At 28.8% G+C, this 18,621-nt stretch overlaps 1 protein-coding gene across 1 annotated transcript; it reads right to left on the bottom strand.

Annotated features, from left to right (window-relative positions):
* Positions 1-8,632: 8,632 nt before the first annotated feature.
* LOC110010333 (uncharacterized) lies at positions 8,633-12,374 on the bottom strand. The gene is made up of 8 exons (XM_089723239.1): positions 12,323-12,374; positions 11,807-11,914; positions 11,521-11,606; positions 10,133-10,300; positions 9,738-9,812; positions 9,573-9,638; positions 9,204-9,242; positions 8,633-9,069 (listed from the first exon to the last, which is right to left on the bottom strand). Exons 1-8 carry the CDS (start codon positions 12,372-12,374, stop codon positions 8,935-8,937), a joined length of 729 nt encoding a protein of 242 aa, XP_089579365.1. The 3' UTR covers positions 8,633-8,934.
* Positions 12,375-18,621: the final 6,247 nt, after the last annotated feature.

Below are 18,621 nucleotides of genomic sequence, written 5' to 3'. Positions count from 1 at the left end.
TTTAAAGTTGCCACAGATATTGTGGCGTTTTCTACGCCTTCTGTTTTTAGTATTGCTCACAGACAAATTTCTATTCGGTGGGTTAAGCCGCAAAAGGGTTGGGTGAAGTTAATTTTGATAGTAGTAGTCTTACTAATCTGGGACTTACTAGTGGTGGTGGTTTGTTTCGGGATTGCATGGGAAGGTGGCTTAGTGGGTCTTGTCTGAATATTGGTCTTTCTTCGATTCTAGTTGGTGAGTTGTCTGCTATTTCGGTTGGTCTTGTTCTTGCTTAGGACCATGGCTTTCATAGAGTTATTGTTGGATCTGATAATTTGGAGGTGGTACGGTTAGTTCATTCAAAGTTGATACCTTCTCATCCGTTAGCTGTTCTTATTTTGGACATCCAGAGCCTTCTGGCACAAATTAGTAGTGCTCTCTTCATCATGTGTTTCGTGAAACCAATTTTGCAGCTGATCATTTGGGTAGGTTGGGTCACTCTATCCATTCCTCTATGCTTATTGGGATTCTTGCCCTGCTTCTTTGTCTTTGATTATGTGGGTTAAAGCATGTGGAATTAGCTTCTTGAGATAAGTTCTTTGTTGTTGTCCTTTTTTGTACCAAAAAAAAAGACCTACTAATTTTTCCTAAATATTGTTTTTAAAATGGCACGAAAATGACCAATTGTCTCAAAATGAATAAATTACATATTTTATATAAGCATCCATGAGACAAATGAGAGCATTTGAAATGGAATTATATCTAAAATTATTACAATCTAAGCTTGTACAAACTGTTAGCCTAAAATATCATTACTAGGTTAGATTAATAGAAATGAATTACATTCTCAAATGAATTTTACCCTTTTGGGTCAATGTTTGAAACTTCCTTAATTTTGGCATATTTACTAAAACTTCAATTTAGAATAGAGTTTAAAAATCTATCTTCAAAAACTGAAACATATTAGAAATTTTTGTAGGAAAGGAGAGGAAGGAAAATATTAAAGGAAGAAAAATAATTGATGAGAATAGTGAGAAATTGTCAATTTTATTTCTATAGTTATTTTCCATCATTGTGTTTGGATATAATGATGGGAAGAAAATAAATTTATTTTCCTTTATTGGAGATAGACAAAATTTTTGTGGAAAGAAAATTTTATTATTAAAAATTAACAATATATCCTCACTTAAATAATGAGATATTTAAGAAATGATCAAAATTCAATAGTTAATTTGTGGTATTTGGGTAATTTAATGAAAATGAGTAAAATTCACTCTTTCCTCCATTATTTTCTATCTAAATTGGAGAGATTCAGAAATATGGGTTTGGGTAGAAACATTACCTCCTTTCATATTTTCTTCCACTTTTGCAAATAAAGTAAAATATTCATCCAAACAAAGGGTTAATGTCAAATTAGTGGATGAGATTGATTAAATACAATATGTTGTGTTCTTATTCTTAAAATAGGCATCAAAGACAATATATTAAAAAACTATGATCATTTTACCATGTAAAACTGTAATCTCTCACTAATGTAAATTAATGCAACAAATAATATGATCTAAAAGACAATGTTATTACAGATGAAAGTTGAAAAAAAAATTTTGGATCAGAGGGTTGGAAGTTGATGTTTATCATACTAGGATGCCTACGGAAGGGTGCTCTTTGTTGAAGCTGATTTTAGTTTTGCAGAATATTGAGGCTGTTGGTTGGATTGCTTGGAAAAAGACATCAACAGGAAGTTTAGCACAAATATATCTTATGCTTTGGCTATGGATTCTCAATCATAGAGGTTAGAATCCAATCTGTAAATAAGTTTGGCATGTTAAAGTCCCTCAAAGAGTGAGATGCTTTATATGGCTTGTTGTTCATCGAAAGATCCTTACTAATGAGAAAAGAGCTAGAAGGTATTTTACTATGGATTTAAATTGGAGCATTTGTTGGATGACCAAGGAAACTACGGAACATGTTTTGAGGGATCATAGGGCTGCTCAAGAAGTGTGGTTGCGAATTTGGGATCGACATTGCTTTAACCAGTTTATGAATTGGGATTACTGTGAGGCGTTAAAGATACTTGAAATTCCAATGATTAGAGACACATTAGGCAGAACGTGTGTCCTCTCTTAATGTCATTAACAAATAAGAACTACAAGAAATTTACCCTTTGTTTGGAAAGGAGAGGAAGAAAAATATTAAAAGAAGAAAAATAATTGAGGAAAATAGTGAGAAATTCTCAACTTTATTTCCATAGTTATTTTTCATCATTATGTTTTGATATAATAAAAGGAAGAAAATAAATTTATTTTCCTTTGTTTGGAAAAGGAAAAATTTGTGTGGAAAGAAAATAATCCAAAAGTTTACATGATTTTTAAAATGGACAAAGCTACATGATTTTTCTAGATATACCAATATTCTATGCTTCAAAACAAATTAAAAGTTACGTATCAGTAGCCTATAGGGCATCCATAGGGGCATAAGATGGCATAGCATCAGCATTCCCTAGTGCACAATACAACCTAATAGATGGCCTGGTCCATTATTCCTAAACATAATAATATGAAACAATGACTTACTACGTTTTAATATGATGTCAATTTTTATGTCAAAAGCAACAAACTAACAAAGGTTCAACACGTCATAATAAAAAAGAATATTATTTTCAACTTTCTGTCCCTCTCTTAATGTCATTAACAAAGAAAAACTACGAGAGATTTACCCTTTGTTTAGAAAGGAGAGAAAGAAAAATAATTGAGGAAAATAATGAGAAATTGTCAACTTTCTTTCCATAGTTAATTTTCCATCATTATGTTTGGATATAATGATGGGAAGAAAATAAATTTATTTTCCTTTGTTTGGAAATGCCAAAATTTTTGTGGAAAGAAAATAGTCCAAAAGTTTACATGATTTTTTAAAATGGATAGAGTTACATGATTTTTCTATGTATACTAGTATTTTATGCTTCAAATAAATTAAAACTTATGTATCATTAGTTTATAGAGCATCCACAAGGGCATAAAATGACCTAGCATCAGCATTCCCTGGTGCACAAAACGACCTAATAGATAGAATATGCCCAGTGTTCCTAAACATAATAATACGAAATAATGACTTGTTAAGTTTTAATATGATGTGAATTTTTATGTCAAAAGCAACAAATAAATGTTCAACATGTCATAACAAAAGAGAATACAAACATTATTTTCAACTTTTTTTTCCCTCTCTTAATATCATTAACAAAAAAGCACTACAAGAGATTTATCCTTTGTTTGAAAAGGAGAGAAGGAAAATATTAAATGAAGAAACATAATTGAGGAAAATAGTGAGAAATTATCAACTTTCTTTCCATAGTTATTTTGCATTATTATGTTTGGATATAATGAGGGGAAGAAAATAAATTTATTTTCCTTTGTATGAAAATGGCAGAATTTTTGTGAAAACAAAATAGTCCAAAAGTTTATATGATTTTTCCATGTATACTAATAATATATGCTTCAAATAAATTAAAACTTGCATATCAGTAGCCTATAGGGCCTCCACAAGGGCATAAGATGGCCTAGCATCAGTATTTCCTGGAGCACAAGACGGCCTAGTAAATGTCCCAGGCCCAACATTCCTAAATATAATATTATGAAACAATGACTTCCTAAGTTTTAATATGATGTGAATGTTTATGTGAAAACAACAAACAAAGGTTCAACATGTCATAATAAAAGAGAATATAACATTATATTAAATTGCATAATAAAAATTATTAATAATAAAGTATAATATTCATCAAATTTACATAATAAAAAAATTTTAAATTTGATAATAAAAAAATTATAATATATTATGATATATTTTAATATGAAGTGAATTTTTATGTCAAAAGCAAGAAATAAAGGTTCAACATGTCATAGTAAAAGAGAATACAACATTATTTTAAATTATATAATAAAAAATTACTAATAACAAAGTATAATATTCATCAAAGTATATAATAAAAAGTTTTAAATTTGATAATAAAAAAATTAATAATTATTATCATCTTCTAGCTCCTATCACTCACTCAGATACTGAGATTCAAGAAAACAAATTCATCCAAAAGTAGAAGATTCAACGAGAAAACCTCATAAATGATACACTGAACAATTCGTCCATAAGACCAAGAAGGTGAACTTAAAGATAAAATGGCTAACCCACCTCCAAAATATATTTGTGGGTTGGTGCCAATAAAGTAAGCCCTCGGGCACTTTCAAGCAATTCTTGGTAATATCAATTTGCTCCTTCCTGCAAACATAACTTTATAAATCCATTTGCATTTGTGCTCTTGAATTTGCAAATATCAAGAAAGGTTAGAATCATAAGAAGGTTTTATTAAGAATTCTTGTAGTTTTTCTTTGTTAATGACATTAAGAGAGGGCACCCTTTCTGCTTAATGGTGTCTCTAATCATCGAACGTTCAGTTACCTTTAATTCCTCATAGTAATCCTAATTCATAAACTAGTTAAAGGAATGCCAATCCTAAGCCCAAAACCACACTTCTTGAGTAGCCCTATAATCCCTCAAAATATGTTCCATAGTTTTCGTGGCCATCCCACAAATGCTGCAATTTGAATCCATAGTAAAACAACTTCTAACTCTTTCCTAATTAGTAAGGATCTTTCGATGAACAACAAGCCATATGAAGAATCTCACTTTTAAGGGACTTTAACACGCCAGAGCCATTTCCAGATAGGGTTCGAACCTCTATGATTGAGAACCCATAGCGGAAGCATAAGTTGTTTTCATGCTAAACTGCCCCATTGGTGTCTATTTCCAAGCAATTCGATCATCAACCTTAATATTCTGCAAAACTGAAATCGACTCCAGCAAGGAGCACCCTTCCACAGGCAGCCACGATCTGATAAGTTCCCACTTCCATGACAAACTTGCTGGATTTCAATAGAATTTTAATAGAATTTCAATGGAATTTGCTTGCCATTTCTTCCAGCTCATTAGGTTTAAATAGGCTGAAGTATCTCACAAATTTGGGAATAAATTCCTAAATTACCTCCCTAATTGATGCCCATTGACTCCTAAATTACCTCCTTAATTGATGGTCATTTACTGTTATCTTACAATAGTATAGTCAGCCTTAATTAGCTCCCTAATTGACGGTCAGTTACAGCTATCTTACAATAGTATAGTCAATTAATTATAATAGTATACTAACATCCCCCCTTAAATTATTGATGCTGGGCGATCAAGAAGCATCAATTTGCTAACGAGAAATTGATGACGCTGTCTTGTCATAGGTTTTGTGAACACATCAGTAAGTTGAAGAGCAGTGGAGACATGTGGAAGAGAAATGACACCTATATCTATAGCTTCTCGAATAGAATGACTGTCGACTTCGATATGTTTGGTACGTTCATGAAAAACTGGATTTGTAGCAATTTGTATGGCATTAGTGTTGTCAGCATGCAGAGGATAGAATGAGGCTGAGGAAATCGAATTTCAGTAAGTAACCCACGTAACCAAACAATCTCTGAGCAAGCAGCGGACATAGCCCGATATTCAGACTCGGTAGAAGATTTTCAAACACGGTCTTATTTCTTACTTTTCCAAGATATCAAAGAATCGCCAAGAAACATACACCAATCAGTTATAGAGCGTTGAGTGTCTGGACAACCGGACCAATCAGCATCACTGTAAGCAACAAGGCGTACAAGAGAGCTAGTAGGAAAGAATAAACCCTAAGAAGATAGCGAATGATTCGACGAACTACCACCAGATGTAAGTGACATGGAGTACTCATGAATTGACTGACTTGTTGAACTGCAAAAGAAATATCGGGCCGTGTAATAGTCAGATAATTCAAACTGCCAACTAATTGCCGATCAAGAGATGGATCAGGAAGAAGATCTCCGTCTTGACTATGATACTTGACATTTAATTCCAATGGAGTATCAACTGGGGATGAATCTTGAAGGCCTACTGAAGTAATCAAATCTATAGTATATTTGTGTTGATGCAAAAATATCCCAGAACAATCATAGTGAACTTCCAGCCCTAAAAAATATGTAAGTGGACCAAGATCCTTCATATTAAAAGAAGTTTCAAGAGATTGTTGGATATTGAGGATCGTTGATGTATTAGCGCAAGTGATACTGATATCATCTACATAAGAAGTAGAACAAAACCAGCAGAACTCTTATGAAGGAACAAAGAGGAGTCATATTTACTTTGCACAAATGAAAACTGAAGTAAGGTAGATCGAAACTTGTCAAACCAAGAATGTGGAGCTTGTTTTAGTCCATACAAAGACCTTTTTAACTTACACACATGTGTGGAAGATGAGGAATTCAAACCCAGTGGAAGTGTCATATAAATATCTTCTTTAAGATCACCATGAAGAAAAACATTTTTGACATCCATTTGATGAAGAGGCCAACCCTGAGAAGCAGTAACTGCAATAATAGTATGGATGGTAGTTATTTTTGCAACTGGAGCAAAGGTCTCCTCATAGTCCACTCCATACTTTTGCTTATTGCCAAGAGCAACCAATCGGGCTTTATATCGATCCAAAGTTACATCAGAATGAAGCTTGACTGAATAAACCCATTTAAATCCAATGGGCTTAAAATTTGGAGGGCAACGAAGAATTTCCCATGTATGATTGTCGTGAAGAGCTTGAAATTTGTCCTGCACGGCTTTTCGCCAACATTCTTTCTTGGAGGCTTGTGAGTAACAAGATGGAATAGAAATATCAGATAAAGTGGCAGAATATCCAGTAGGATTATCAGGAAAACCATATCGTCTTGGAGGTCGAGATACTCTGGTAGATCTGCGCAGAGTAGATTCAGGAGAATCAGACATAGATGATGGATCAGTCTCGGGAAGAGGCACCGTTGATTGACGTCTTTCATACGCAAATCCATGTCATTGCTCTTGCATCTTTAACTATCCAGTGAAGCAACTCCTTAGCATCTTTAGGAGCTGGATCACTTCCATCAATATGATCCAACAATTCTTTTCCTGTAACAAAGAGCTGGAACTGAAATTCCCATGAAGAGTAATTTTTTCTAGTGAAACGAACATGAAAACTCTCAACTGCATTTGAAGTGGCCAGTCAAATAGCACAAAGAGACCAGAAATGCAAAATTAGTAATAACAAAACCAGGAGCAGGTCAACCAGAAGAAGTAGCAAACCCACCAAGACCTGCAGAATCAGAGGCAACAGAACCTGTACTTTGTTCTTCAAAAAAACAAAGTTGAAACTCATAAAAAAATGCTCTAAAATTGCTTAACCATGGCTCTGATACCATGACAAACTTGCTGAATTTCAATAGAATTTTAATAGAATTTCAATAGAATTTGCTTGCCATTTCTTCAAGCTGATTGGGTTTAAATAGGACGAAGTATCTCACAAATTTAGGAATAAATTCTTAAATTACCTCCCTAATTGATGCCCATTGACTCCTAAATTACCTCCTTAATTGATGCCCATTGACTCCTAATTATGGCTAACAATTACAGCCTTAATTAGCTCCCTAATTGATGGTCGTTTACAGCTATCTTACAACAGTATAGTCAGCCTTAAATTAACTCATTAATTGATGGTCATTTACAGTTATCTTACAATAGTATAGTCAATTAATTATAATAGTATACTAACATTCCAATCCTCTAATCCCTAGAATTTTGTTCCAACTTTCATCTGTAATAACATTGTCTTATAGATCATATTATTTGTTGCATTAATGTACATTAGTGAGAAATTGTAGTTTTAAATGGTAAAATGATCATATTTTTTTAATCTATTGTATTTGGTGCCTATTTTAAGAATAAGAACATAGCATATTGTATTCAATCAATATCATCCGCTAATTTGATATTAACCCTTTATTTGGATGAGAGTATTTTTTTTAAAGGAATGAAAATAACTATGGAAAATATCTAGGAAGGATATTTTCCTTTGTTTGGAAAAGTGGAAGAAAATATTGAAGGAGGTAATATTTCACTTATTTTTCACCCGAGCCTACATGTTTTGAATATCTCCAATTTGGAGAGAAAATAATGGAGGTGTGAATTTTACTCATTTTCATTAAATTACCCAAATACCACAAATTAATTAATGAATCTCTTGTTAGTTATAGTCAAATTAATTTCTTGAAAATTATTTGAGTTTAAAATTTTAGTAAATCTTTGACAATTTTAATTTTAAATTTTTTTATTTGAAAATTTATCTTGAAGTGATTTGTTTATATTATTCAGGGTGCTACAAGATTCTTTTGTCAAAGTTCAAGGGTTAAGTTATGCATTCCACCATTTTGTACCATATCAATAAAATTAAAATGTTCAACCCAACCTAACACATAATGCCATCCGCTTTTATCATGCCAGAAATATAATTTAACTCCCAAACTTTTATAAAAAAATCTTGTGGCTTTTTGAATTTCGAAAAGGACTTTGTGGTCTCCTAAACTTTACTTGTTGACCTTACAGTAATTTCAAATCTCACAAATTGAAAATTATATCAGCTTCAGGATGTATAAGTACAAAAAAAATGAAGTTCAAGAGCTAAAAGGTAAAGTTTATATGCAACAAGGTAAAGGTACTAAAGAGCTCATTTCACAATCTATCTATAAATATATAGATTTAGTTTGGTAGAATACATTCCATGGATTGATTCAATTTAAAATTTTTTTTAAACCGCTATTACAGGTTTAGTTTGGATAAAACTTTAAACCAAACTAAACCGAACTATGAACATTCCAACTTGTAGTTACCTAATGAACATCTTAAAAATATATATATCTCTGAATAGTAGCTCAAGCGATAAAGTACATTTCAATTCAGTATACGATCTCTAAAAAGTCAATTGCTCGGTTCAAAAAGAGTTCTGAAATGAGTTGGTCTCGTATCTGAGGGGAATACATAACTATTTCTTCATTCTTCATCAAAATGGATTGCATAAGAATTAGTATACTCTTATGTCAAAGTCAAGAAACTGAACAAAGCATTCGAAGTATCAAAACAATATTCCTGGGACAATTTCTTCATAATTGATATGGGAAACAGGCAAAGCCCTCTACTTTGTAGGTCTAAAAGTCCATCATCAATTTCCTGTCACAATTAATTTTCTAAAGTCAATGGGATTAAAAAGAAATTAGCAAAAATATTCATAAATTTTCTTCTTTTTTTTGAAAGATATTCATAATTTCATTAAAATTAGTTAATATAGTGTTGATATTTTTTACCTGTGAGAGGCACGAGCTATCTAGCATCTGAAACGATTTCTGTACAAAAAATAAAAATTCAATATCAGATTTAATATTCAAATAGAAATTTAAATACTACATATATATTAAATCCTTTTTTGTTTAATACTACAAATTGAATCAAACTGAATAGTGTATCAAACTTAACCAAACAAATTCAATTCTTTTTAACTATTTTTGGATTAATAAAAATCAAACCGAACTAAAAACATTTCGGGTCATTTATATTAAAAACTGAAACCAAACCCATTATATAAAAAGCTGAACAGAACCAAACCAGTTCGGTTTGGTCCATCAGTTCAGTTTTATTGAACTTTGCTCAGTCGGAGAGAAAGAGAGTTTATGTACCTGAATCTGTTGTTGAAGAAGTTTGATACAAAGAGAAGCCTCTTCAAGAACGGAGGCAGTATCTGTCTGCAATAAATTAATAATGAAAATTCAGCATTCTAAATTTATTTGGTAAAATTACAATTTTCCATTTGAGAAATAGAATATTAAACAATATGATATGACCTTGCCATATGGGGAGACCAGTTTTTGCAGAGCAGTGATTTTGTCACTTAGCTTTTGGCTTCTCCTCACAGGCACCTGCAAATGCATCTCCAAGTAACTAAATTCAAAAATATGGATTTGAATATAATTAAATCAAATTCTATAAAAAAAAAAAAAAAGTGAAATTTATAAATGAATTTTACAAACTTAAACAACTCAGAATTTTATAATAAACAATTATTCATCTTCCTGCCTTTCTAAACTTATTAACAAATGAGTTTTCAATTTTAAATTTATTTATAAATAATTCCATATTTTAAATTTATTTATACCAGACCTATCTAAATTTCATTTTGAAATATACGCATAAAAAGGTCAGAAATGGAGTATGATGACAATACACATGCAGTTGGTACCTTGTGGTTTTTGATATTGTTTGATTCTTTTAGTTGGTGATTGCATTGTAGATCACATTCACAGGAAGTGGTGGGCTTTCGTCTCTTGTTATCATTCCATTCATTAAAAATTGTTCTATTTTCAATGAGATCAATTGATCGCTTCCTCTTTGGCGCTATCCAAAAGTCCTAAAATAATAAACTTTAAGGTAATCATAAATGTACTTATCATCAACAACTTTATCATTAATTAAATATTAATGATTTAAATTTATTAATTAAGATTTAAGTCAACAAAAATAGATAAATTAAATTATACAAAAATGAATTGCATAAGCAGTGATAGACAATTTAGCATAAAAGCATGTACACGTACGCTACAAAAGGTCTTATATATCTATTTTATTTATCATATCAATTTATTCAAATCTAAATTAAAATTAGTCATTTCATTAGGACAATTATTTTGGAAAAGCAAATTTTAAACTTTTAAGGGACCAAATGTAACTTTTTTGTATTTTGAAGTATTAAAATATAACTTTTCATAAGAAACCCTGTTTTTAATTTCCTGTGGGCCACACGACCCTCTTACGCCCTAATTGAGCTCCGCCCCTGCATTTGGGGGCTTAAATTCAAGTTGTTGATAAAACTTCAATTAGCTAGTTTCAATTTCACAGTCTACAGCAACATAATTTTTATTAAATATTTCTGTTTAATAAACTGTTATATAATATAATCAAATGTATTTCTACTATAAATTTATAATGGAAACATTTTATTGTCAAATGGAAAATAATATTTCCTCCGTTCTTTTTATACTGTAATAACTAATTTTTCAAATTGTGTTCATTTAACCTTCTAATTGTCTTAAGTTATTGAAAACGTATTTTAAAATCATGAATTTTTCAAACATTCGAGCAAAGTCCTTAAGGATTTCTTTCATTATGGTCAATCTAAAAAATTTGTTGCATTTTTCTATTCAAACTCCATTTTACTCAGCACTCAAATTACCTATATGAGCATTTTTTTTTTCAACGAAAATTGAAGTAAAAAACCAATTTTCAAGAATTTTTCACATTAAATGTTCATATATACTTTTGTGTGTTACTATCTTGAGAATACCTCACTCTAAAAACTTCACAAAGGACTAAAACAAGGGTAAAATAGGTTTTTTATATTGGCATGGTTTCCAAAATTACCAAATTAAGCAAAATTTTTATATAAAAAGAACACCCAAAATAAAAAGTTTTCATATATAAAAAGAATGGATAGAGTATTTATTAAAGAATCAGTAAACGACGGAAGAGTATGATCAACTTCAAACTCAAAATTTATGATACATGAAGTTGCAAATTAAGTTAGACTTTGTTAGTGATATAAATTCATGACAAAGTTAAAATCATTTATACCGATTCCTCCGGAATAGAAGCATTCTTGTTCAGTAGTGTAGGCTGTTGTGTACTGTTCTCCCAACTACATAATGTAAGCTCAAAATCTACGAAAAAAGAAAGAGGAAAAAAAAAACAAACAAACGAGGTGTAAGTAGTCAGCGGTCAGCAAAATTGGGTAAAATTGAATAAAATTGATTCAGTTTAATTCAATTCGGTCTTTTTCAGTTTTGGCTAATAAAATTGCAAATAAAATGTTCAAAATGTGAAAAATTCATAGAAATTAATTTCAAGAAAATCAACGAACGTGATTGGTAGTATCGATTAGGAAATGCAAAATTGCCATCAACATTTGACTCCAAACAAAAGTTTTCCATAAGAACATCCGAAATTGGAATCTGGACTTCATTGTTCCCTGAAACAAACAGTCCAAATGCAAAATGTTATATACATCATTAGAAAAAGAAGTTCAATTATTTGAATTCTAATCCATAGTGATGCCAAAGTTTAAACTTAATTTGCTTTTTTTGTAGGTCATAAATTTAAGGGCTTAAATCCAAAAGCGTATCTAAATTGATTGAAAGTGAGATTTTTATTAAAATGTATGAAGTTTCACATTCTATCATTTTGTCGTGAAATAAAATTTATGGAATCATAAAGTAAATTGGAACGAAATTAAATAAAATTTTATCATTAACAAAATAACGATGAAATTTGAGAAATTTTATTTATTTTTTCTTTTAAAATGGTGGAATTAAGGTCAATTAACCGAATAAAATGATCTTGATAAATCATAATAAAAAAAAGAATTACAACTAATTACCAAAATTGTAAATTTGAGAGGACAAAACTTGTGGAAGAACAACATTTCTCATTTTTGGACCAAATAGTACATATAAATCAATTCTATATGAAGAGTTATTATATATGAACCTGCATACAGAAGAGAAAATGGAATTGGTTAGTTCGAAAACCTCAACTGTTATTTGGAAGAAAATATATAATTAATGAAACATATATTGCATATGGGTATGAAGCTTTCTCACCTCTATCTGAAGCACATAGAGAGCTACAGTAGGAATCTTTTGCTTTCTCGGAAACCAAACACTTCTGAGTAGAGAACTTCGTATTGTTTCTTTGAGAGCAGCAAACGGCCCTTTATATAAATTGCATGAAAGGAATATTAAACGTCCATATGACTCATCACAAGACAAAAACAAAGGCTTTTTGGATTGATAGATAGGAAGGGCGGCTTTCTCTAACTGACAACGTATCTGTTTTTTTAGCTTTCTTTTTATTTTATTTGTATTATTATTATTATTAGTAGTAGTAGTAGTAGTTGAATTAATTAGGTCAATTGGATAATTAATTAGTATGTTTTGACTAAGTAATCATGTCAAAGTTAATTAGGAATCAACTTAATTCATAATAATGGGTTAAATCATTAAAAAAATTCCAAATTTTGTAGGTAGTTTTATGATGAATATATTATTTTTTATTTTAATATTGGGTACAATATGAAATAATATTTTGTTCATTAATTGTACTCGATTTAATAAATAAAATATTATTTTTTATTTTAATATTGAGTGCAATTTGAAATTAGAGTGCTATTGCAATTATAATTGAAGTTCAAAATACTAGGAGAATAAAATTGAATTTGGAGTACAATTAAAACTATCCACAAAATTTAAGGTATTTTCTGACTAAGCCATAATAATGTGACGTCATGAAATTGCATTTTTATTTGTTATATTCAATAAATATGAATTTCTTTTTTCAATTTGATTAAAATTAAATTATCCATTATGAAAATATAAAATTCATTAATAGAAAAAAATACAGCATTTTTTAGTATGACTCAACGTTTGTTTGCTAAAATTGATGGAATCAAATCAATTTGGTTAGATTTTACTTTTGATAGAAAATACTGAAATTTTTTTATCAATTTAGTTTATTTTTATTTAACTTAAAAATAAATTTAAATCCACCAAATCAAATTCATCAAATCAAATTAGTCCAAATACATAAAACTGCCACTCAACGATACATCTTTAACCTTATAATATTTTGAACTTTGTCAATGACATCAAATCAAATTAGTCCAAATATTTTGAATTTGAAGATTTTAGTTAATATTATACATTTTTCCATACTGATAATAATAATTTTGAAGATTTTTAGTTTTTATATGCAAGATATTCAATTAAGGCTAAATCGTTAAAAATATCCTAAACTTTACAGATAATTTTAATTATACCCTAAATTTAACTTTTTTCTTCTAGTATCTGAACTTCAATTTTAGTTATAATAGCACCCTAATTTCAAATTGTACCAAATTTGATGAATAAAATATTATTTTTATTGGATCTATGCTCTCTCTTATGGTTAGATTAACTAAAAATTCACTCTTTAGTAATGCCCTAACTAATATAGGTTAAGAATTTAAAATCATAAAAAGCCAAGTAAAATAATAAATTTTAGTTAGTTATAAGCATAAAATATTAGTTTAGACTTTTGTTTTGCCATTTCTTAAGCATAGAATTCATTTATACTCATATTAAATTTCTTATAAAAATAAATTTTATTGATTAAGGTGTCATTTTATTTTTAGGTAATCATTACTTATTGTCAATATTATATTAATAAATAAAATATTTTATTTTTAAGATGAATAGATTATTTTGTATTTTAATATTTATATAATCAAATATAAATAAGTGATGGGAAGGAGTCCAATTTAAGAGAAAATTGGGTCCCATAAAAATAATATTTTATTTAATAAATTGGGTAAAATTTAAAATTAGGGTGCTATTGTAACTAAAATTAAAATTCAGAATACTAGGAGAAGAAAGTTGGATTTAACTACCCAAAAAGTTTGAGGTATTTTTAATTATTTTGCTATTGATTTATATATAATTAACATAATTTTTGGAATAATAATTTTTATTTAATGGATGTTTAATTGATTTAATTTTATAAATTCAAATGGTCAATAAAATAATTCTGCAAGTTAAAATATTCAATTGATAAAATTTATAAATTAAAATATATAATGAATCAAAATAAAAATTAAGGGTGATATAAAATTAAAGTAACGAATTTATAAATTTATAAATTCATGCAAAAACTGATTTCAAACAGGTCAACATTCAATAAATTATTAATAAATAATTTTCCATTAAAAACTAACAGTAAAGGAGAATCTAGTGGGCTCTTGGTTTTGTCTCGAGACCGTCTGGTTTTTGCTGCTTGTCAGTTCTTGCTCTTCCGCTCGTCTAATCCTGTCCTTTGAGAGGGAACGTTGACTTTTATTAGTTGTCTATTATAAGAATTCTGGCCATTCATTCAATAAAAATTTGAACAAAAATGCTAAATTTTTCCCCTAAATTTTATGAGATATTTAATTTAATTTAAATATTAATTTTTTGAATTATTTTTTAAAGGAAAATAATCAACTTTCACTGCCTTAAATTATCAAGAACAACATTAATAATAAAAAAGTAATAAGATCTCACTCTTAAATTATGTTTTGATGGCCGTTAACTATTTTAGTAGCGTTTATCTGTTAGCTGTTTGAGTAACATTTCATAAAACATTAAAAGCTAAATATTACATGAATTAACTTTTCATGTAACACTACCATAATATCTAAAAGCTAGTCGAAATGCTACATTATCGAAAAACTTTTTTAAAAGTTGTTGCCGAATATAGCCATAGGTTAACAGAGATAGCCATAGACTATCTAGAGATAGCCATTAACGGTTTGTTAGAGGGATTTTAGGAATTTTTTTTATAAAAAAAAAAATACTATTTATTATTAATAAATTAGAAATTGTTATTTATTAAGTTTATAGGGATATATAAAACACATATTTGAAAAATATATAAATATATTATTTATTTGATATAAAAACTGTTGACTAAGGTCACGATGTATTCAAAAGTCACAATGTAAGTTTTCGCCATGTCTTGTATGATCTATGTCAACCTATCTAAGCAAAAGAATCCTTTATTTAAATATGATTCCAAAAATATATTTATTTATTTTCAAATTCAGCCTTTCCTTTTCTAGCTACTTAATTATTAATATTCATCCTCAAATCTTAATGTGATTACACGTGGAACTCATACTTTTCTTTTTAAATTTAATAAATCATTTTGATAAATTTAAAATATGAAATTGCAGAGTCAAAAGCTGGAGTTTGTCAAATAGGGATTTGTACTTTTAGACTTTAAATTTTCCTGCTCTCCTCGTATACAATTAATTTTAAGCTTAATTATATCAGTCCATCTCTGCTTGTGTGTGTGCAGGCCAAATATATATTACAGGGTTGTAATAATCAGCTCATATGTTCTCATAGTTGTAATTAATGAACTTATATATATATATATATATATATATATATATATATATATATATATATATATATATATATATATATATATATATATATCAATTTATCAATTTAAAATCTTGTTGAAATTGATAAATATTTTATTATTACCTATTATAATAAAAATGTACTCCTAAAATCAAAGAATTTAATAGATTATTAAGAATCCCACGTTAATTAAATACCTAACCCACAAAAGGCATGTAAAGGTGGCAAGTTAACTAGCTAATTAGTTAATATTAAATTTTTAGCATTGGTTGGTTCAAGTCCAAATAAGTCCATATCACACATTTTTATCTCAAAGTATTAATTTTTCTTTTACTTTTATGATAAGAAAAGTAAAAACATGAAATTTGAAGTTTTTTAAATAAAAATTTGAATACTATAGTTATTACTCCCTCTGTCCTAAATAAATCGTTTTGAATATTTTAAAGAGTAATAAATAATGTTTTCCAATGTTTTCTTTGTTTAGATTAGATACAATAAATATTTTCATCAAGTAACTATTGGTTTTGAGATAGATGATAATTTGGTCAATTATCCTTGAGTTTGATATAATTTAGAAGAATTAATTGCTTCCTTAATCCTTGTGCAAAAACCTTAAATGACTTATATTTTGGAATAGAGGGAGTATAATATTCCATGGTGTGGTTTTTGTATTGAGAGTTGTTATAAATACTTCACCCGATTTATTTATATAGACAAAACTAACTTTGCACATGGATTAAGGAGTTAGTTAAAATATAATCTTTGCTCAAATCTTTTCTATTTTGCCCCCAACATTGCATTAATTGAATGGTTGCTTTGAAAGTCAAATATGCCATGCCAATTTATTCTCATAAACATAATTAATGACTTACACCATAATTAAAGGATGAACATAGAAAAAATCCACTCATTTCTCCTAATTAGTGTCAACTTTTACCTCCTAATCAAAATTTTAAATTTGGTCCTCCCATTTTTAGTGTAAAATCTTAGTGGGAAATGAAAGTTCAATTTTCGTTTAAAAAATGTGGACACTTAATAAATGAATCATGTGTAAATAACCTTTTTGGAGCCAGAATTTTGATAGGATCAATTGTTTCTTCAAATTTTTTTCCAAATCCCCACTTATAAATAACATAAATTCAATAGCTAACAATCATTACATATGAACTATAGTAGAAAATCCAAAAGTCCACTGTCTACAACCATGTCATATCCATTTGATCTAAATCTATAACCTCCTAATTCGCCCATAACTTCAAAAGATGTGCTCACTCTTACTGTTGGTCTCTTGGACTTGATCGATTTAAATGCAGAAGAAAATACACAACCACTAAATCATGATGAAGACCTTGAATCCACAATGCCCTTCTGGCATGGGTACAAAGTAGGGAGCACAGATAAAGAACATGACAGAAGAAATAAAAAATTTAGTGAAAACATGCTTCTTTCTGAAATGTAAGGAGTGTTAATTTGCGCTCTATTGAGAAAATTACGCACACATTGTCTATTTCAAAAAATCAATTTATAGAGTTTGACATATTGCAAAGAAGGTCCACTAGTTACAAATGTGATAAATAGTCCTTGTGAACATATTTGTCATGGGATGAATGCTAATTGAAGTTAATGCAGAAGTAGGAAGGAAGTAGCAACTATGGTGCAACATCCTATTGCGAACAGATTTGCCATGTGATAGTAGTTTCATATGCTTTAAAGGATAAATGACATTTAATAGTTCAAAAAATATGGTCTCTTTATTCAACAGTGCACTAGTTGTCTTTGTAAAATGTTGCTTCAAATCATCTTCTGGATAATAAAAATATGTGCTCAAATATTATAAATGTGGGTGTTTTTATGTCAACACGCATTTTTTATTTTTAACTGTATATAAAAAAATAAGAAGCAGTCTTTTGTAAGTAAATGTGTACAAAATTTCTAAATGCGTGCAATTTTGCTTGAAATAGAGAGAAAGATAATACAGCTATGAATTAGTTAGTCAACCATATTTAATATAATATTTTAATTTTGTCCGACACTTTCTTATTTTTCTAAAAAGTTGGTATTCTAAACAAAGCAAATCAAAGGTAATTTAGACTTTGCACGTTAGCCATAGTTCAAATTAAGTAACTTTATCTATATAAATGGAAAGCTGAAAATGAAAACTTTGTCTATATAAATGAATCAGAAGGAGTATTTTTTTTGTGAATTTTTTTTGAAGGAATTGTGAATTTAATAGAGTATTTATAGGACAAAGTAATTAATTGATGAAGTCTATAAGATGATTATGAGTTTTTCAAATTGTAATTAATGAGATTACTCAAATAAATTATAAAATTAAATTTTAATTCAATTATAATACTATGAGTAATTAATTATTTATTACTATCTCTGTTCCATAATACTTGTCACATCTGAAATTTCACGTTCTTTAAAAAATTATTAAATTTGTCTAAGTTACAATAAACTATTGAGTAAATTGACTATATTATCATTAATTTAATATTAATTCTCTAATAAAACTATTAAATTGAAATAATAATTATTGGTTATATACAAATGGTAAACATGGAAAAAAATATTCATTACTCCTTGAAATTACAACCCCGACAAGTATTTTGAAACAAACTATTTTATCAGATGTGATAAATATTATGGAACGAGATGGTATTAGGTTTTGAGTTAAACTCATGTCTAGAGACTATCAAAATGCACTTCTTAGTATTGTTGTATTCTATTAATT

This window comes from Jatropha curcas, chromosome 6, assembly GCF_041381405.1.
Source record: "Jatropha curcas cultivar XTBG-Jc1 chromosome 6, XTBG_Jcur_1.0, whole genome shotgun sequence".
Lineage (NCBI taxonomy): Eukaryota > Viridiplantae > Streptophyta > Magnoliopsida > Malpighiales > Euphorbiaceae > Jatropha > Jatropha curcas.
Note: the sequence above shows the minus strand (reverse complement) of the source record. Positions and strands in the feature narration are given on the sequence as shown.